The following is a 22,560-nucleotide window of genomic DNA, read 5'->3' as shown; positions in this document are numbered from 1 at the left end:
TAATTATAAAATTTTTAACGCTTTATTAACTTCTGATTTACATCATTCCTTTCTGCCAGATTTTTGAGTTACAAATTTTCTCCCCGTTTTTCCCCTACCCACTGCCCCAAAATAGCAGTCCCACAGGATATCCCCTCCTCCAATATTTTCTCCCATACCCCTTTAGACTTTTCCAGTGGATCTCTATGCCTCAGTGCCTGTATATCTTATTTCCCAATTACATGTAAGATGGTATTAATAATAGTATACACACACACACACACACACATATATATATACATATTTGGATATTTGATTTTAAAACTTTCAATTCTAGATTGTACATGTGTGGCTAATGCAAAACAATAACATAGCAGATATATTGTAAAAGACTGACTATATTTCCCTCTCTCCTATACCACCTCCCACTTGTTCTATTCTCTACTTTGATCCCGTCTATTTTCAAAAGTGAGTGCTTCCAACTTCCCTCCTCCCCAGCCTACCCTCCCTTCTATCATCCCCCTCTCTCGTCCCCTTCCCCCCCATTCTCCTGGAGGGTGAGATACCCTATTTAGTGTGTATTTCACTCCCTCCTCAAGCCAAATTCAATGGGAATAAGGTTGACCCATTCCCTTTTGCCTTCCTATTCTTCCCCTCCATTGTAACCAGTTTCCCTTGCCTCTTCTGTATGAGATAGTTTACCCCAATCTGTCTCTCCCCATCTCCTCTCATTATATTCCTCTCACCTCTTAATTTCACCTTTTAAGTATCATCCCTTCCTGTTAAATTGGTCCTGTGCCCTCTATCTATGTATACCTGTAAACATATATACACACATTCACATATGTATTCATATGCCCATATACCCTCAAATATAGACAAATTACATACATATATATATATATATTTCTAAACCCTTCAACTACTGAGAAAAGTTTCATCAGTTACAATTATTGTTTTTCCATGTAGGGATGTTAATAGTTCAACTCTGATAAGTTCCTTATGATTCCTTTTCCCTGTTTACCTTCTCACGCTTCTCTTGCTTCTTGTATCTGAATGTCAAATTTTCTATTCAACTCTGGTTTTTTCAGCAAGAATGCTTTAAAGTCCTCTATTCCACTGAATGACCAGATTTTCCCCTGAAACATGATCCTCAGTTTTGCTGGGTAGGTAACTCTTGGTTTTAATCCCAGCTCCTTTGACCTCGGGAATATCATATTCCAAGCCCTTCGATCCCTCAGTGTAGAAGCTGCCAGGTCCTGGGTTATCCTGATTGTGTTTCCACAATATTCAAATTGTTTCTTCCTGGCTGCTTGTAATATTCTCTCCTTGATCTGGGAATTCCAGAACCTGGCTATAATATTCCTAGGAGTTTTGTTTTTGGGATCTTTTCCAGGAGGTGATCGGTGAATTCTTTCAACCTCTATTTTGCCCTCTGGTACTAAAACATCAGGGCAGTTTTCTTTGAGGACTTCCTGGAGGATGACTTCTAGGTTCTTACTTTGGTCATGCCTTTCAGGTAGTCCAATAATTTTTAAATTATCTCTCCTGGATCTATTTTCCAGGTCAGTGGTTTTTCCCATATTTCACACTGCCTTCTATTCTTTCATTTGTTTGGATCTGTTTAACAGCATCTTGATTTCTCATAAAGTCATTAGCTTCCATTTGCTCCAATCTAATTCTGAAGCAATGATTCTCCTCATTGAGTTTTTGAGATTCTTTTTCCATCTGGCAAATTCGGCTTTTTAAGGTATTCTTCTCATTGCCTTTTTGGGCCTCCTTTGCCATTTGAGTTAGTCTATTTTTTAAGGTGTTATTTTCCTAGGTCAGGCTGTTGACTCTCATTTCATAATTTTTTTGCATTGTTCTCATTTCTCTTCCCAATTTTTCCTCCACTTCTCTTATTTGGTTTTCAAAATCTTTCTTAAGGTCCTCCATGGCCTGTAACCAGCTTGTATTTTCCTTTGAAGCTTTTGGTACAGGAGTTATGATTTCACTGTTTTCCTCCTGTTCCATGCTTTGCTCCTTTTTGTCCCCAAAATAGGAGTGTATTGTTGGAATCTTCTGTCTGCTTTGTTTCCTTTGCCTGCTCATTTTGCCACTCAATTACTTGACTTTTGGGCTTTTTGCCACAGTAGGACTCTGCCACCAGACAGGGGAGTTTTAGTCCCAAACGCTGGGGTTTTCTCAGCTGCCAGAGGTATTAGATGGGTACCCTCTGTGAGGTCTCCACACCCTCTGGCAAGCTGGACACACACCCCAGAACCTCCACCCTAGACTGCAATCCAGATCCAAGCAGGTTAAAGCAAGAGCGATTACCCCTCAGACTGGTGCTTGGTCCCCCTACACTCTGCAGGCCAAGAGCTGAAGCCGCCATGTGGCGCTGGCTGGCTGTGCTGGGAGTCTCAGCAGCTTTTTGCCCTGGGGGTAAAAGCCACGCACTCCCACTTACTGGTCCTAAAGTACAGACTGCACTGACCTCTCAATTTGTCCTTTGTGTCTATGTGTTGATAAATCTGAAAACAGCCAGAGCTGCTGCTGATCTGGAGTCCCTCTGGACAGCGGCTGGTCAGGCCCGCCCTGGGGCTAAAGCCTCGGATGGGGCTGGGCTCGGCTCCCAGAGCGCTGTGCAGGCTGATTCCTGCAGGCCTGTCAGGCTGTCCTCAGCGGGAGGTTAGCTTCTCTGTGTCATTTTGTGGCTTCTGCAGCTCCAAAGTTTGTTTAGAGTCCCTTTTTTACATGGATTGGGGAGGGTGGAAGCCAGAGCTGCGAGAAGGTCGTGCTTCTACTGAAAAATAGTATTTTCAATAGAATGTCTTGCTGCTTCAAATTTCACTTAAGCAAATATCTAAACGTTAAAGTTTTCCTCAGCCAAACAATGAGCTATTCCCCCCCCCCATCAAAGCAGTATGAATATGGAATTCCATGACCCTATGCAAAAAAATTTGTAATAATGGAGCCCTAAGAATAATTACAGGTCCCACCAATGTCACTAGATGCCTGAGCTGTCAGTGAATCTCCAGCTGGTAAGGGAGGTGGAGTGGAAAGACTGCTAGATTTGCAATTAGAAAAACCTCAGATCAAATCTCACCTCTAACACAAACTATGTGATCATGGGCAAGTTAGTTGACCTCTCTGAGCCTGTTTCTCATCTGTAAAATTTAAGAGTTTCACTAGATGTACTCTTAGGTCTTTCCAGCTCTCATTAGATGATCCTCATCTGCAGTACATTCTTCAGCTTTATAATGAAAATCAAATGAAATAATGTGCATGGCATGATGGAAAGACTGAATTTGGATAGACAATCTGAGTTCAAATTCCAGTTCTGTCACTAGTTATATGAGCTTGGGTAAGTCAACCTCTCTGGCCCACAGTTTACTTATATATAAAATAAAGAGATATGAATAGGTAAAAGCCTCCTTCCTATGATCCTATGTATGCAAAGCACTTGGTAACCATTAAAGTGCTTTATAAATACCAGCGATTATAATCGTGAATAACTGAGTACTTCTTGAATGTTTGTGGTGGAGAAGGATGGTCATGATAATACTATCCAGTACCAAAATACTCTCTATGGCACAGTACCATGTAACTTCAACAACAATAATTTGTTTATTTAGTTCTCTAATGTAATATAATGCAGCTCAGTTGCTCATAAGAAAAAGATATACTTATTATAGGGATAATTTCATCATTCTATAAGATCTCATCTGCCTCGGAATGACAAGTCATCATAACCCTTTACCTCTCTGACTGGAGGGAGAATTCATGAACTCCAAACCTCTCTTTAAAAAGAAAGCTAAACTCAAGCATTTCATTTCTCACCTGGATGCACTACTCTGGGACTTCTCTGACTTACCTCTCCATCATATCTTTTTACCACAGCACATACCTTCCCTTTCCTCTTTTCAGGTTTAAGTTTCTTGTGGGATGAAGCGTAGTGCCTAGCATATAGTAGCACTTAATAAATGTTTATTATTATCATTATTTGTTTATATGCACCCAAAGCAATTAACTTAAAATATAACATCTGACACGCTACATAAATTGAAACCTTATTGTCTACAAATCCTCTACTTACATTTCCTTTTTGTAGCAATCCCTAAAATGAAGGTGGCATAAAAATCCTCAATCTACAGATGAGAAAATCATAACTGAGAAATTAAATGACTTACCCAAAGTCACACAGCTAGCTGAACTAAATAACGAGATCAAATTCCAAATTTATGTTCTACCATTAGTTTAAATAACTACGTATTAAATAACTACACTAAATTAATCTTCATCTCCTCATACTTTTGTCTTGTATCTTTCCTCCCTTTCACAATCAAATTCCTAGAAAAAGCTGTCTACTTTCATTGCCTCTATTTTCTCTCCTCTAACATCTCCATTCCTTACAATCTGACTTCCAAACCCAAAACTCAACTAAAACCACTGTCTCCAAAGTTATCAGTAATCTCTTCATTACCAAATTCAATAGTCTTTTCTTAGTTCTTATCCTTTGTGTCTGTCTCTGCAGTACAACTAATTTTTCCCTCCTGGATACTCTCCTCCTGGATTTCATATCACTGATTTCTTTCGATTCTCCTTTTACCGGTCTATCTGTCCTCAGTCACTTTTTTTTGGAGGGCAACTGGGATTAAGTGACTTACCCAAGGTCACAGGGCTAGTTTTTGTGTTAAGTGTCCGAGGCCGCATTTGAACTCAGGTCCTCCTGACTCCAGGGCTGGTGCTCTTTTCACTGTATCACCTAGCCGTCCCCCTCAGTCACTTTTGTTGGGTGTTCCATAAAGTTCTCAAATTAAACATAACCGACACAGAACTAATCATCTCTTTTCAGAACTTCTCTATCACTTCAAGGGTACCACCATTCATTCTTCCAGTCATATGCATTCACAATCTGAATTTCTCAATCTCATTTACCCCACACAATCAGCTGACAAATCTTTTCATTTCTTTCTCCATATCTCTCAAGTATATTACATCCTTTACACTCACAGAGCTAGTACTCTAGTTTGGGTCTTTATCACTTGCCTTGGACTATTCCAACAGCTTCATACTTGATCTCCCCTTATCAGTTACCTCCCCACTCCAATCCATACCCCACATAGACTTACTCAAATTCCAGTGGCTTTTTGTTATGTCAAGAATCAAATATGAACTCCTAGGTCTAGAGTGTAATTTCACAACATGGCTCTTTCCTATCTTTAAGTCTTCTTAAACATTATTGTCCTCCATTTATACTCTACTGTCCACTCATACTGGTGTGCTTGTTCCTCATGCAGGAGATTCCACCTTCATTTTCCTGCATTTGCACTAACTGTCCCTTCCCTATGCCTGGAATGCTCTCTCTTCCTGTTTCTATGAGTCCTTGGCTTCCTTCAAGGATTAGTTTACACCAAATCTTTTATAGTAGGCCTTGTTTGGACTCTACCAGCTGTTAGTGATTTCCCCTCTAAAGTTACTTTCCATCTACTCTACATGTATTTTGTATGTCTCTATCTGAGAACTTGTCTTCTCCATTATACTGTAAGTTTTGTGAAGGCAGGAACTGTTTTTGATTTGTTTCATATAGTAATGCTTGACACAGTACCTGATACTTAGTAAGTATTTAATTAAAGCTTATTGATTGATCAGCATCCATCATGTAACCTCTTAACTGTGGGTATTCTCCAAGATTCTGTCCTGGGTCCTGTCCTCTTATCTTTCTACTCTCTCTTTCGTGCTTCAATTATCTCAAAATAAATGACTTCCAGATCTAACATGAGCCTAGTCTCTCTCCTGAGCTCTAGTCTCAGAAGACCAACCATCTATTGGACATTTCCAACTAAATATCCCACAGGTATCAACTAAATATCCCACAGGTATCTCAACTCACTATGATCAAAAAGAACTAATTATCTTTCCCAAAAAATACACCTCTCTACAAAACTTACTTATTTTTGTCAAGGGTACTACCCTCCTTCTAGTCATCCAGATTCACAACTTCAGAGGCAATTCCAACCCCTTATTCTTCCGCACCACACATATCTAATCGTTTTACATGTCCTGTTAATATTTACTGTTCCTTTTTTTTCCACTCATAGTATCCCCTAGTTCAGGGCTTCATCAATTCTCGCCTAGACAACTACAATGACTTCCTCATTGTCTTCACTATACCCAGCCTCTTCCCTCTCCAATCTATCTTTCAGGAAGATGCCAAAATGATATGATATACCTTAAAGTAGAGGTCTAACAATGTTATTCTCTTGCTCAATAAAATCCAATGGCTCCCTAATGACATTAGAATCATAGATGAACTCCTCTCATTAGCATTTAAATCCCTTCATAGCTTGGATCCAATCTACTTTTCACAAATTATTCCCATTCCCACACTCCACAGTCAAGTCAAATGGACTTTCTAGCTATTCTCAAACAGTATAGTCTATCACTCTGTGTCTGCACTGTTGTATCAATTAAATCTGTTTAGCTGATTCTTTGGAGTTTACTAGTTTGACCATCATAACACTTGCAAAAAAATTAGGTTCCTATTTATCTACACTTATTTCCTTTATACCTTCTCCTTTTCATACTGATACAAGTTAGCAATTGTAGCACCATGTTAAATAAAAGAAGTGATTTACCCTTTGATTTATTCCTAATGTTTTGAAAAGGCCTCTAATTTCTTCTGGATTATAAAGAATGTTAGATCTTAGTTTTAGATAGATATAACTCACAATATTAAGAAAAGATCCATTTGTTCCTGTGCTTTGTAGTTTAAAAAAAAAAAGGTATTAGATTTTGTCAAATGCTTTTTTAGCATCTCTTGATATGATCATTTAGTTTTTATTCTTTCAAAAAAAATTAATATGGTCTATTACAGTTATAATTTTCCTTATACTGAATCAACCTTACATTTGTGATATAAATACAACCTGGTCATAATAAATAATCAGTTTTAAAATGTTACTGCAGTATCTTTGCTAATATTTTTAGCTAATGTTTTTAATTACATAAACATTCGTTAGGAATAGTAGTTAATGTTATCCTTTCTCCATCACTCCTTAATTTAGGAATAAAAATCATGTTCATATAATTTTCTATTTCTTTTTTCAACAAGTTATGTAAATTTATTATTATTCTTTGAATGTCTGATAGAATTCACTCATAAAACTATCTGGTTTTGAGCTGATTTCTTTTCCCCCTTTGGGATGTTTAAGACTTAGTCATTTTCTTTTTCTGACATTGGGTTTAAAGAAACAATTTCTTGGTAATCTAATTTATTTTGTTTGCAAATATTCATCTATTTAATCTGGACCTTTATAACAGCTTCCTTGTTATTTCACCTTCAGTTACTGTGAATATTACTTTTTCATACAAACTTCTGGTTTTCTTTTCCTTTTAAAAATTAGACCACATCAGGGTGGCTAGGTGGCACGGTGAATAGAGCACCAGCCCTGGAGTCAAGAGGACCTGAGTTCAAATCCAGTCTTAGACACTTAACATAAAACTAGCCAAGTGACCATGGGCAAGTCACAATCCCAATTGCCCTACCTTCCCCCTCCAAAATGCAAAAAGAAAAATCTTTAAAAAAAAAAAATCAGACTACCTTATTAACGATCTTATGAGGTTAAAAAAAACAGTTCCTATTCCTATTTATCAATTCAATTATTTTTCAATTTGATCTTCTTTTTGATTTTTAAGAGTTCTCATTTTGGTATTTAGTTAGGGTCTTTTCATTTTTGCTTTTGTAGTTTAAATGGAATGTCCACTTTACTGATCCATTCTTTTTTTTGCTGATGCAAATATTTAGAGATATAAATTTTCCCCTTAGAACTGCTTTGGCAGTATCCCATAACCTTTAGTAAGCTGTCTCATTATTTTCTTTGATGAAACTGCCTATAATTTGGTTTTTAGTTCTATAAGGTATATTGATTTAGTTTCCCAATTAATTTTAATCCTTTATTCAAAATCCTTTTATTGAATATAATTTTATTGCATTTGTTGAGTAAAGGATGTCTAATATTTCTGCTTACATTTGTGAGGTTTTTATACCCAAATACATGGTCATGGTAAAGATGCCATACACAACTAAAAAATATGTAGACTCCTTTCTGTTCCGATTCAGTAACTGTCAGAGAGCTATCATTGCTAATTTGTAAAATACTGTTCAGATCCATAACTTTTGATAACCCCTTTAAGGATTGTACCATCATTCCATTCTTGAAGGGTTTAAGGGTATTGATCACAAGAAGGAAGTTCCTTTGATTACTCTAGAAGAATCCTTGAGGGGAATAATAATAATAATAAAGAACTGAAGAGTTTTAGGAAATAGTAACTATTATTTCATTAAGGCAGAATGTTAACCAAAAACTGTATTTTATCATAATTATGACCTTTTCCCTGTTCAAGATTCCTATTAACATTACTTTAAATTGCCTTGTGTTAGATGTCTGGGTATGTCTCTAAGCTAGAAATGCTCCATTTAGAATGCTAAATTAGTTAAAAAAAAAGTTTCTGGCTTACTTGAGTCTACAATGCAGAGTACAGAATTGATAAATTTTCTTTAATTTTATAACGTTGTTACTCTGCTTATCTCCTTTTTACTGTTTCCTTGCCTGAAATTAGAATTCCTCCCCGTGATTTTTAAAATTCACCTGAAGCATATTAAATTCTGTTTCAGTTTCTCCAGAGTGAAATTTATAACTCAAATGTGTTTTTTGTAAACAACATACTGTTGGATTCAGTGTTCTAATCTGTTCTGCTACCCTCTTATGTGAATGAGTTTATAACATCCACAATTATGATTGTTAATTGTGTGATTTCCTTCCATCCTACCCCTTCTGCACTTTTTCTTCTCTTTGCCCTGTCCCCCATTTTTATAAAGAAGGTGGCAAAAGAGGAATCTTTTTAACACTAATGCTCACTAAAGCAATCTGTTTCTACTCTGTTCCTCTTCTATTCTCCTTCCCCAAACCTAATCATAGTTCTCCAGACTCTGCCTTTTAACCCGCTTTTTGCAATCTAACCTCTAATATTAGAGTTTGTTTTGCTTATGACTATTCCCTTAACCTACTAAAAATTCCATTCTCCTTTATCCTTGCCTATTCTGCTGTTCAATTCAATGTCTATACTCTTTTGATCTTTGTGTATTCAACCTTCCTTGTTCAGACGAAAGTAAGGTTGATGGGTTGTGCAATGTTCCAAATCCCATCCTCCATGTTTGGATACTCTTCCTCCAATGCTCCTCTCTATGTGAGATAGTGAGTTCCCTCACCTTCTTTCTTTCCTCTCCAGTAAAATCCCTTTTCTCTTTCATTTCCTTCTCCTAGGCCTAGCAAAACAGATCAGGATCATACCCCAAACTCTCTGAATGTGTTATTTAACTTTCTCTATCATCCTTGAAGACATGAAGGTTCTGAGATGGTAATTGTTTCTTCTCCCTTATTAAAATGGAAACCATTTGTTGTCATGTAGTTCTTTCCAACGGATCAAACCTTTATCTATTTCTCTTGAGTTCTACATTTATATTTCAACATTTCTACTCAGTTCTGACCTTTTCACATAAATGCTTGGAAGTCCTTTATTTCGTTCATTAACACTTTTTTCCCCTTGTAGTATCATATCCAGTTTTGCAAAATAGGTTATTTTTAGTTGCAAGTCTTTATCTTTAGCCTTTTAGGATGTCATATTCTAAGTTTCTCTTTTCTTTATAGTGCCAGATACAAATATGCATTTTCCTGACTATGGCTTCTTAGTATTTAAACTCTTTCTTTTTGGCTACTTGCAGTAATTTTTCTTTGTTTTGAATGCTCTAGAGCTTGGCATGATGTTCCTGGGGTTTTTTATTTTGGAGTTTCTTTCATGGGGCGACTAACAGATTCTATTTTTACTTTGCCTTATAGAGTTCTAATAGATTGAGTAAGTTTTCACTTACGATTTCTTGAAATATGGTATAATTTAGGGGAGGTGTCATAATTTTTCAGCGATCCACTGCTTCTGAGATTCTCTCTCCTTGCTTTCCAAGTCAGTTGTTTTTGAGGCAGCTGGGTGGCACGGTGGATAGAGAATGTGAGATATACAATCAGGAAAACCTGAATTAAAATCCTATCTCAGTCATTAATTAACTGTGCAACCCCTGGACAAGTCATTTAACCTCTGTCAAACATATTTTTCCTCACTTTAATAATAGCATCAGCTTTAGTGTTATTGTGAACCTCACATAACATAACAGCGCTTTGAGAACCTTAACACACTTTATAAATTCTAACTATTTAAGACAACTAGGCAGTGTATTAGATAGATCCAAGTTCAAATTCTGCTTCTGACATTAAATAGCAGTGTGACACTTTCAGCTTTGGTATTCTCATCTACTGGGCAGCTAGGTGACACAGTGGATAAAAGTACTGGGCTTGGAAGACAACTTCCTGAGTTCAAATCTGGCTTCGGACACTTACTAGCTTTGTGACCCTGTTTGCCTCAGTTTCCGCATCTGTAAAATGAAATGGAGAAGGAAATGGCAAGCTACTTCAGTATCTTTGCCAAGAAAACTCCAAATGGGGTCACAAAGTGTCAGACACAACTGAACAACAAAATTATCATCTATAAAATGGAGATAATAATGGCACCTTAGAGGGTTGTTGTAAAGATCAAATGAGTTAATATATGTAAAGTTCTTTGGAAAACTTAAAGCATTTTATAGATGTTATTATTTGATAGTATGTACCTTATGTTTTCTTCCTTTTTTTCAATTTTTTTATTTAGTTTTAATATTTCTCACTCATCTCAAAGTTATTGCTTTCTGTTAGCCTATTTTAATTTTCAGGAGTTCAATTCCAAAGTTAAATTCTAAGTTATCAATTCTCTTGGCCATTCTTTCCTCCTTTATTGTAATTTCCTCAAATATTAAATTTTGTATCTCATTTCACTTCTTCTAGGTATTACTGAAGTGCTTATGGCTTATTATTTTCTCTGAGGCCTTACTTGGACTTGTGGAGTTATTCTCTTCTGGGTTTACATCTTGGGATTTTCTCAGTCCACAGAACTCCTTCATTATGTGATTTTCTTCTGTTTACCCATAATTCCAGACTCAGCTTTTGGATTGAAGCTTTATGCATGAATCAGATTCAGCTCCCTCCCATTTCTCTTGGATGGTACAGGCAAGTCTTGCTGCCAGTTCTGGATTTGGTGACTCAGACTAGGCCCCACCTTCTGAAGGAATTCCTGGGCTTGGGTTCTGGCTCAACTGATTTTGGCTTTGTTTCCTTCTGTCTCCTCCTTCTTGCACGGTTCCAAACATGGACCTGGATCCCTTGTTGTAGGCCTGACAAGCTTCCACCTGATGTCGTGGATTACTGATAGTAGGTCCCCTAAAAGACCATTGGTAGTTTGCTTCCCATTACCCCTCCTAGTTCTTTCTTTTGCTGAGGTTTCAGTGTGGGCTCCCTGGGCACTTCAATGCCTGAATACTAGTTTAGCCCCAGTTCCTGAGCTGGTTGCTAATTGGGCCACTGCTCTAGGTCTATGTTGCTTAATTACTCTGCTTTCTGCCTTTCTATACCCCACTGCCTGTATATCTTATTTCCCAGTTGTGTTTAAAAACAACTTTTTAACATCTGTTTTTAAAACTTTGAGTTCCAGATACTCTCCATTCTTCCCTCCTCACCCACTCACACTGAGAAGACAAGCAATTCAATACAGGTTATACATGTGTAATTATGCAAAACATTTCCATAGTAGTCATACTGTGATGTAACCTGTAAAACCCTGGTTTATCTCTGCTCAGAAACTCTAGCAGTCTTTTTGTGAAGTCCTGAAATGGATGGAAGAACTTATCTTGTTTTTTGATTTTCTTTATCATTGTTCCTTATGGTTCTCTAAATCTATTAAAACCATTCTTCCCCTAGAATGTGTTTATTTATTTTTAGTTTTCAACATTCATTTCCACAAGATTATGAGTTACAAATTTTCTCTCCAAGTCTCCCCTACCCCCCACCCCAAGATGGCAAGCATATGGATTACCCCTTCCCCCAGTCTTCCTTCCCTTCTTTCACCCTTTTCCCCCCATATCCCTTTCCCCCTTACTTTCTTGTAATGCAAGATGGATTTCTATACCCCACTGCCTGTATATCTTATTTCCCAGTTGTGTTTTTAACATCTGTTTTTAAAACTCTGAGTTCCAGATACTCTCCATTCTTCCCTCCTCACCCACCCACACTGAGAAGACAAGCAATTCAATACAGGTTATACATGGGTAATTATGCAAAACATTTCCATAGTAGTCATACTGTGAAAGACTAACTATATTTCCCTCCATCCTATCCCACCCCCCATTTATTTTATTATGTCCTTTCACTCCGTCCCTTTTCAAAAGTGTTTGCTTCTGACTACTCCCTCCCCCAATCTGCCCTCCCTTCTATCATCCCCTCCTCTTATCCCCTTCCTTCCTACTTTCCTGTAGGGTAAGATACCCAATTGAGTGTGTATGTTATTTCCTCCTTAAGTCAAATCCAATGAGAGTAAAATCAACTCATTCCCTTTCATCTCCCTGCTCTTCCCTTCCACTGTAATAGCTTTCTCTTGCCTCTTTTAGGTGAGATAATTTACCCTATTCTGTGTCTCCCTTTCTTCTTCTCTCAATATATTCCTCTCTCACTTCTTAATTTTATTTTTTAGATACCATACCTTCATATTCAACTCACCCTATGCCCTCTATGTATACATACACACACACACATATTCCCTTCAACTATCCTAATACTGAGAAAAGTTTCATGAGTTACAAATATCATCTTTCCAGGTAAGAATGTAAACAGTTCAACTTTACTAAGTTCCTTATGATTTCTCTTTCCTGTTTACCTTTTAATGTTTCTCATTTGAAAGCCAAATTTTCTGTTCAGTTCTGTTCTTTTCATCAAGAATGTTTGAAAGTCCTCTATTTCACTGAATGTCCATAATTTTCCCTGGAGTATTATACTCACTTTTACTGGGTAGGTGATTCTTGGTTTTAATCCTAGCTCCTTTGACCTCCAGAATATCATATTCCAAACCCTTTGATCCCTTAATGTAGAAGCTTCTAGATCTTGTGTTATCCTGACTGTGTTTCCACAATACTCAAATTGTTTCTTCTTGATTGCTTGTAATGTATTCTCCTTGACCTGGAAACTCTGAAATTTGACTATAATATTCCTAGGAGTTTTCTTTTGGGGATCTTTTTTAAGAGGTGATCAGTGAATTCTTTCAATTTCTATTTTGCCCTCTGGTTCTAGAATATCAGGGAAATATTCCTTGAGAATTTCTTGAAGGATGATTTCTAGGTTCTTTCCAATGAGATATTTTACATTGCCTTCTACTTCTTCATTCTTTTGGATCTGTTTTTATAATATCTTGATTTCTCATAAAGTCATTAGCTTCCATTTGCTCCATTCTAATTTTGAAGGAATTATTTTCTTCAGTGAGCTTTTGAACTTCCTTTTCCATCTGGCCAATTCGACTTTTTAAGGCATTCTTCTGCTAATTGGCTCTTTTGCCATTTAAGTTAGTCTATTTTTTAAGGTGTTATTTTCTTCAGTATTTTTTGAGTCTCCTTTAGCAAGCTGTTCAATCATTTTTCATTATTTTCTTGCATCACTCTCATTGCTCTTTCCAATTTTTCCTCTACTTCTCTTACTTGATTTTCAAAATCTTTTCTGAGTTATTCCATGGCCTGCAAACAGTTCATATTTTTCTTGGAGGCTTTTGTTGAAGGAGTTTTGACTTTGTTGTCTTCTTATGGTTCTGTTTTGATCTTCTTTGTCACCAAATAAGGATTCTATAGTCTGATTCCTTTTCATCCATTTGCTCATTTTCTCAGCTAATTACTTGACTTTTTGAGCTCTTTGCCATGGTAGAACTCTGCTTCCAGAGTGGAGAGTGCTATGTCCCAAATTTCTGGGGTTTTGTGCAATTGTTATCAGAGCTACCTCTAGGCACCTGCCCCAGAACTGTGAGGAGGACTCCCTTGCCACAGCTGTGACAAGCTCTGCCTTGCCAGCACTTTTCCTTACCCCAGGACTGCCACCTAAGACTGTGACCTAGATCAAAATCAATTTTTAAAAAGCCTAGCATATTTAGTTTTTGTTAAATGTACTACTGTAGGGAATTGCTGTATATCTTAATATTCTCTCCTTCCTTCACTCCCCCCCCCAAAAAAAATGCAAACAAGAACCTCAAGGAATTCTAAATGAAATAATTTATTTTCCCTGGAATGAGCAAAATCACTACAAAAAACTTCCTTCACCATTTGTATTCTTTGATTCTTTACACCTAACTAGGTTTTTACTTTATCTCTATCTCCAAAGTATTTCCTTTATAAATGGAAAATACAAAGTCATGGCCTGATAATTTTTTTAGTAATTTAAAGTTGGTATATCACTAAAGCATGTTATAAAATTAAATTTTAGGTCTAACAATCATGATTTGTTCATTGTCATTCTGATAAAAGAAAAGTCTAAATGCTTTATATTTTACTTGTACTTATAATTTCTTTTTTGGCCTGGACTTCCATATAAGGAACTATTCTTGTAGCAGTTCACCTGTAACTTAATAAGTGGGTTCACTGTGATTCACAGAGGTTAAATGCCTTTACCAGGATGAAACATGGGTTATGTATCAAGGCATAAAAATGAACCCAGGGCCTCCAAACTCCAAGGATGGCTCTACCTACTATCCCATGAGGCTTCCAACAAGTCTTTACATATATGGATATAAACCTACAGCTTATAATAATCACTAGCTACACAGACTGTAGAGTGAAGGACTGAAAATAAAAGGAATAGGGGAGGCTAGGTGGTGCAGTGAATAGAGCACCAGCCCTAGAGTCAGGAGGACCTGAGTTCAAATCCGGTCTCTGACACTTAACACAAAAAACTAGTCATGTGACCTTGGGCAAGTCACTTAACCCCAACTGCTCTACTTTCCCCTCTCCAAAAAGGAAAAAAAGAAAAAGAAAATAAAAGGAGTGAATCTTATTATAAAGTAGAAAATCAAAGTGTTGACTTACAACAAAATTCAAGTCCAAAGTCAAATTTCAACTAATTTCTCCCACAGAAACATTACATAGAGCTGAATCTCACTTAAAACTCCTTCCCCCAAATAAACCAATTTTTGATAAAGACTACATCTGAGAAATAAAGGAATTTTCTCTGGATGAGATTTTATCTGAAAAGATGGCTAGGCTACTTTATCATAACACTTCAAATAAAAGACACAGCCTCCTACTTAAAATTATCCAATCTGCTACTACAAGTTGAAACATGTTTTAGCACGTCACTGCTATGATAATAACTGCCTATTTTTATATAAGGTATGGAAGAAAAACAGTCATTATTTTAGTCACATTGTATATTTTATGTTACTAATAAAGTCAAAACTGAACAAGAAAAGTATGAACAAGAAAAGAGAATGGCTTTACTATAACATTCTCTGAGACAGTTTTTTGAATAGTGATGCAATACCAATCATTCTGAATGAAATATGTACAGAACTTAAGTAATTTATGGTAGGAGTTAAGGGAGTAACATTGATTAAGGCAGGCAGATAGTCCTTAAGTTATGGAAACTTGTCTCAGCAGTTAGGCAATACAGGATTTCTTTTACTGTTTTTCAAGTTTTTTTTTAAACTACCAATAAAAATAATCACTCTCCTTCCAACTCCCCCTGACCACCTGAACAAAAAAGTAAACAGATAATCTATCAGACAATTTTACTCTTTTTTTGGAGTGGAAATTGGGAGGATTGGCTATATAAATGGTTAAATTTGAAAGTGTGCATTTTTGTATATTTTAACAACTGGTATCACAATTTTATATCCATGTAAACTAAAACTTACACAATTATCATTAAGTCTACTACCCAAAATATTAACAGTACCTAGAAGTTGTAAACGGTCCTTGGCCATGACCAAATTAGTCATCATTTTAGCTTGAAGGCGCCTAGCTCTGTCACACTGATCACCTAAGAGAAGAAAAAAAATCAAAGTTCATTAAATTATCTGTTCCTTTACAGAAATACAATCTAGAGTTTTATGTACAATATAAATCCAATAAATCCTAGAAAGTTAGAATTCACTTTATGAAATAACTTTTTAAATAAGATTTTTTAAATTAGTCAATTAGTTCAGGTAGAGTAAAATAATTTAGATTATTCCTTGCAGTTGGTTAATGGGACTTGGTCTGTTATGGCATTATTCTTATCTTTTGAAATAAATCTAAAGTCATTTTCTTCAAAAATCTTATTCTAAACCATTAGCATAAAATAAGTAATCTATAAAGGGGGATTTAAGTAGGTCCATTAAAAATTCACATTATCTAATTTTCATCCTTTTATTCTTCCCTGACTTGATCCTCTTTTATAACCTTCTGAGTAATTCTTTCAAACCATTTCTCCTCCAGCAGGGAGAAAATAGAGTCTTTTCTGAACTTCAACTTCTCACTACATCATCTCCTATTACCTACTCCTTTGCTCCTAGTTCTGACAAAGAAGTAGTTCTGCAATTTGTCAAAGTCGACCATGTCCTTCAAGCTATGCCTCCTATATACTTTGGGAGTTTGTCACTTCTACCATCCCTCTTGCTCTGACCTTCATTCCTCTTATTGACCAGCTCTTCCTTCTAGCCTTAGAATCTACCCAGGTCTCTCAATTCTTAAAAAAAAAACAAAACAACCCTTCACTTGATCTTCATCCTATTGTTTTCCTGTCTCTCTATGTCTACTTGTCTCTTTTTCTCCTTTTAATAGCCAAACTTCTAGAAAAAAAAATGTGTCTAATCTCACTGCCTGCACTTCTTTACTTCCTACTCACTTCTCAACTTTTTACAATCTGACTTTCAACCTCATTACTCAATTTAAACTGCTCTTTCCAAGGTCACCAAACTCCCTCAACTGCTAAATCTCTTAGTTCTCAATCATCCTGACCTCTCTGCAGCTTCTGACACTGTTGAACATCCCCTCTCTTTCATGGATATACTTTCCTCATTCATTGTCACTTGGTCACAATACTGTGTATGAATAATGGACATATTCAAATCCTAGAGTCTCTGAAATGGATTCCAAAGGCAGACAAGAATTACTCTAAGATTTTACATACCTTCTCCCTATTTTGTTACATATAAATAATTGTAGGGGAACATGTATTAAAGTTTTGTTTTCTAACTTTAACAAGGAAAAACGAATTGCACCATCAGGGAAAAACCTCATAAATAAGCATAACGTTAGAAAGATATGTACACCAAACCAGAACAATACCTTACCTTGTCCTGAGACTACAACAGCTATTCCTTTCTCTAGCTCTTCAATTCCTTTCTTATACCATTCCACAGCTTGATCCTTTTGTCCTGCTTTAAAATGGAAATATTTAATATTTACTAAGCACCAATAGTATACTAAAGACTATATAAGATCAGAGAAAGAAATTTAATGAGAATTTGTAATTAAATAAAAAGATTAAAAAATACATTAACTAAAAATATAAATCTGTTGCAAATAAACTGCAAACATATCTTCAAAAACAGTAATGAAAGGCAAACTTTCTAACCCAATACAATTAATGGAGGCCTAACTTTCTAGCCTCAACTTTATTTTGTCAAAGATTATATCTTAAGAATGTCTATGAGAGAATTTAAGATGAAATACAATGTTTTCATTGAGATAACCGTACTGTAGAAAGAATACTGATCAAATCAGAAGAGCTAGGTTTAAGTTTTGGCTTTATCATTTACTAACCATGGGGCTATGGGCAAGTCATGCCTTCTCTGAGCCCACGTTTCCTCATCCATTGGCAGACAGTATTTCTTCCACTACTTTCCTGATAGGGTTTTCTTGAGGAAATGGATTTGGAAGTGGAAAAGCACTATGAAAAATATTGTTACTACAATTTCCTCATTGTTGTTATTATTATTTCTCAAATAACAGTATTTAAGAAACAGTAATAAACTCAACCTCCCTGACAGAGAAGTAGGCACAAAGAAATGTTTTGGGTATAAAAGCAATATCAGAGAACAGTCTAGGGACAGGACTGCCATAGGAGTAGGGAAGACAGTGGCAGATTATAACAATAATATCAATAAAAACAAAGCTACACTAATCAACTATCAGTTCTGCACCGGGGGTGGCCATTACTACTGTCAAGTCATGCCTGGATTAATATGATAGTTTCAAGTACTCAATCTCAGAAAATGTAGTACTGTACTAACATCAAAAACAGACTCTCTATATAACAATGTAACAGCCTTTTATTTTCAAAAATCTAGATACTTTCCACGTAATGAAACCACATCTCTAGCATCTGTACCATTACATATTCAATTTCAGGCTTGCCTACTACTTTCAGGAGTTACACAAAACCTATTTAGACATGTTCTTGATTACCTAAAGAACTTTTTACCACCTGTATTATAGTCAATTTTTTTCTACTTTTTATTCTCATTTATTCAATGAGACTCATTACCAAAACTGCAGATACCATTCCACATGACAAAAGGAATATTCAAGATTTGTGATATCAAATTATAAGCTAGGGTACTTAAACTTTGTCTCTTATTCTGCTGGTACCTCTTTACACTTCAGTTTCTTTATATATAAAATGGCCTTCATAGTAATAAGCTATCATTTTTCCAGATTTGTTCAATGACTAAGTAAAATGCCAACAAAAAAAGGTTTTAGGCTCCTTGAAATAAGGGAGATATATTACACACATGGTAATAACATATTTTTCCCTTGGGAGGAAGCTGGTACAATCAACAGAGGGCCAATAATGGAGTCTCAAAATCCTGTTTGCCCAAAGACAAAATTTGAGATGAGAATTTTGAGAAACAGAAGTCATTACTATATCACTTTGTAAAATCACTGTACCACTTTTAAATGAAAATAATAAAATGAGTCAAAAATAAAAGCTAAAAAATTTTACCCAACAGTGATGATTTATATATCAAATCTATGTCAACTCTAAATAACCTACTCAGCAAGAGAATTCCAAAATTAAGGGCTGTTATCCATTTCATTTTCAGAAATTAAAGCATAGCCAAAATGATAAAAAAATGAATAAAACATGATGAATTAATTAAGACCTTTGTTTATTTTAAAAACACTCTTTTTAATATGGCAGCAGTGTGTATGTGTCAGTCCTACTATGACTACTTCCTCATATAGGGCTTTTTCTTTAATTGTAAATCTTGGCCAACCAACTTCCTCAAGAGGAAAGACTAGAGAATAGAAAAAAATATTTCCAAAAGACTTGGGAAAAAAACTTTAGTAGCTACCTATTGACTATGGCACATAAGAAAACTTCAAGTCCCCAGGATAATTTCACATTAATCTACTTCACATTCTTTCTGTACATCCCAGAATGAAGTGGACATTCTCCAATTTGTCCTTTCTCCAATACCCATAAATGTGTTCTCTACCATCCCCTGCACCCAGCAGGATCTCTCATATTTCTGATTGCTGAACACCATGAAGCCTTCTCTCCTATCCACCTAGATATGAAGTCAGAGCATCTGCATGTTGAATGTTGGTGCTGTCACTCAATGGGTAACATCTCACCTCTCTGACACAGCTTCCTCATGTGCAAAATTTGTGAGCTCAGACTAAATGGTATCTAGGAGCCTTTCATTCTCTAAATGACATAATTTTTTATCTTTCCTTGCTCCAATCTCTAATGACAGTCTGGTGTTGCCTAAGCATTTAATCATAGTCTAACTTGCATTTCAGTTATATCATGAGGCCCCAGTGATTTATTTTGCCTGTAAAATCACAAAAAACCCAAAAGAAGAATAAAGATGTATGGCATAGATCATTGAGGGAGAATTTATAAAAAAAAATGAACAATAATCTCATACAAGAAGTGGCCCATAACAGTTGTGAGCTGGACCAGTTAAAGGCACACAAATGACACTGTGCATCCACTGAAAATTATAATTATGTATATGTCTCAGCCCCTCACCTGCCCAAGAGACTGTAAACTCCTTCAAGGTCTATGTCATTTTTCATGTTTGTGGTCCTAGATAGCACTTAACACAGAATAAAATTATGGAGTTACAAAAAGGGCACTTAAGTTCAGTTTTTAGCTTTATAAAATGGCCAAATAATTTAATTTCTCTGAACATTGTTTCCTTTATCTATAAAATTTAGCTAATAGCACTGCCTATAAGGCTGTTATAAGCTTCAAATTATTTAACTACAAAAGACCCTTTTTAAACCATGAAGGGATATAAAAGTTAGATTATTATTATTATTAAATGACTGTTGAACAGAAACTGAATTTTGAGCTTAATGGGAAAAAACCTATCAACTACCCTCTAAATCCCATTTTTTTTTGTCAAGGCAATTTTTTGACTGATTCCAAAATTGTGCCAATTCTTTTGCAGCTGAACTAGAAAAATTCTATGAAAAACAATACTCTCCAAGGACCAAGTCAACATGTAGCTTTTTAGGAGATGATGCTAATATGAAGGTGTGCACAAGACAGGGCAATCAATAATGTTGGACAACACTGTTCAGGATAAAGAAAGCCAAGTGGCAAACAGCTTGTAGATAATTCAAAAGATTCATACCTATATAGGTCATACATACTTTCTTCAAGAATACAGCTTAAAGGCACTGTATAGAAATAGTACCCACAAAATTACAAGAAGTGAAAATAAAACATCTTGTTACAAGCATAGGTTTTAAAATCAGCTGCTTTGCAGTTAGATCATTAGTTGGTCTGAGCCAAAGTCAAAATTAACATAAAATCAGAAAAATAAAAGATAACAAGACACTAAGTGCAATGAAGAGTCTCCAAACTGACCTATTTAAACAGGCTATTGACTCTTGGAAATTGGAAAAGGATAAAATGCATTGCCTCTGAATGTCAACATTTCTAAAAGAAGTTTAAATAATATAAAGTATCACCACAACAAGGAGTCCAAAATAGCCCAGAAACAGCCTAAGTCAGCATTTTTTATCTAGGAAAGAGATGTGATAGCCAAGGCAATACTAGTTTTAAAGTACAAAATCATTTGTAAAACATTATAGAGTAGTGTAACAAGTGTAAGTAGTGAAAGAAAATTATTAATTTTATTTTTCAACACAATGAAAAGCAATAGCAGAAGAGTCACAAAAGGCAAAAAAGATGATTAGATCATTACATTAGATCATCAGAGAAAAGGTCTTTCTAAAGTAGAGACTGTCATATGCTTCAGAGAGGTCCTCCTGATAGAGAAGTCAAAAAAGAAAAGAGAAAGAGGCATAATGGGTTGAATCTAAAACTGGAATGTCTATCTATGTAGTTTTCATAGGGAACCATGTACATCTAAGATCTAGTGACAGAGACACAGGAGCAAGACTGAACCTCAATGAGAGGAAAAGGATTCAGAGCCTCAAAAAGAAAAAAGTCACAGTTCAGGTGATTTCAAAAAGAAATGCAACCTATAAAAAAAACACATGAAAATATGTCCTCCATTACTAATAAGACAAATGCAAATGAAAATAACTGAGATTCTACATCATACTTGAATAATTTACAAAGATGACAAAAGGAAAAAATGTCAATTGCTAGAAGGGCTACAGGAGAAGAAATACAGTAAGGCATTGTTAGTAAAACTGAATTGTTCCAACTATTCTAGAAAACAGTTTGGAACTATGCCCAAAAAGCCGCTGTTTATAACTTTTGACCCAGCAATATACCAATATTAGGTATATACTCCAAAGAGGTCAAAGACAGAGGATAAGAATGTATAAGTTAAAAAAAAAAGTGGATGCCACCAGTTGAGATATGGTTGAACAAACTATGGTATATGGAAAAAATAAAAAAGAATCAATATAACACATTGTAATGCGAATGTAAATTTTAAAGATCTTCCCTGCCCCTAGGCTAAAGTGCACCAGAAGCCTGGGGAGGGAGGCTTGTTTTTCAGTAGATACTTTTTGATCGGCCAGTGGGTCAATAAGGTTGTTACATTCTCTGAGCCAGGAGAAGGCTATATAAGCCCTGATGTGTAGCTTTGTTTTGGGACTCACTTTGAGAAGTGTTCTGTGATTTGATCTGAATTCTGGGAAGCCGTTGTTGAGAGTCCCCCGGCTTTCAAAAACCCAGAATGTGGAAACCCAGATGTTGACTGGGTATGGATGTAATGGTTGGACAGTTTGGAAATCTGTCTACTTGATGTTTTTGTCTTGATAATTCTGCCTGTATGCTTTGAGGTTCGGGGTGCTGACCTTTTCTCCTGAACAAGGTAAACGATATATGTCTGACTGATTAAAGTAAGCTTGTTAACCCATTTTGAGTTGCTTTCCTTTAACAAAGCAGATCCAAGAACCTGTGGTAGCTGCAAACCCTGAGGACGTTTGGGGTGCTTGCTGCTACACACATTCAAGAGAAAAAGTGTGAAATGATATAGACTGTAGTAAACAGAACCAGAAGATCTATGTACATGATAACCACAAGAATATAAAGGCAGGGGCGGCTAGGTGGTGCAGTGAATAGAGCACCAACCCTGGGGTCAAGAGAACCTGAGCTCAAACCCAGGCTCAGACACTTCACACACACACACACACACACACACACACACACACACACACACACACAC

The 22,560-nt window shown here is 36.0% G+C and overlaps 2 protein-coding genes across 8 annotated transcripts in view; both read right to left on the bottom strand.

The window, feature by feature from the left end:
• Positions 1–22,560, bottom strand: part of SLC30A6 (solute carrier family 30 member 6) — a 388,867-nt gene that overhangs the window by 137,324 nt on the left and 228,983 nt on the right. The gene's annotated exons all lie outside the window — the stretch shown is intronic.
• Positions 1–22,560, bottom strand: part of SPAST (spastin) — a 96,188-nt gene that overhangs the window by 59,945 nt on the left and 13,683 nt on the right. For 4 of the 7 annotated variants that reach the window (XM_069072149.1, XM_069072147.1, XM_069072153.1 and 1 more), the window contains exons 2-3: positions 17,245–17,331; positions 15,867–15,950 (exon numbers count right to left, since the gene is read on the bottom strand). In XM_069072149.1, the coding sequence (XP_068928250.1) occupies positions 15,867–15,950; positions 17,245–17,331 (171 nt within the window). The remainder of the gene's footprint in view (positions 1–15,866; positions 15,951–17,244; positions 17,332–22,560) is intronic. The other 3 variants (XM_069072148.1, XM_069072154.1, XM_069072152.1) reach the window with 1 other exon arrangement.

The sequence above is a fragment of the Petaurus breviceps genome, unplaced genomic scaffold, assembly GCF_028583685.1.
Source record: "Petaurus breviceps papuanus isolate PSGF00001 unplaced genomic scaffold, PetGlider_PUasm1.0 90845, whole genome shotgun sequence".
NCBI lineage: Eukaryota > Metazoa > Chordata > Mammalia > Diprotodontia > Petauridae > Petaurus > Petaurus breviceps.
The sequence above is the reverse complement of the archived record's forward strand: the minus strand, read 5'-3'. Positions and strand labels throughout refer to the sequence as shown.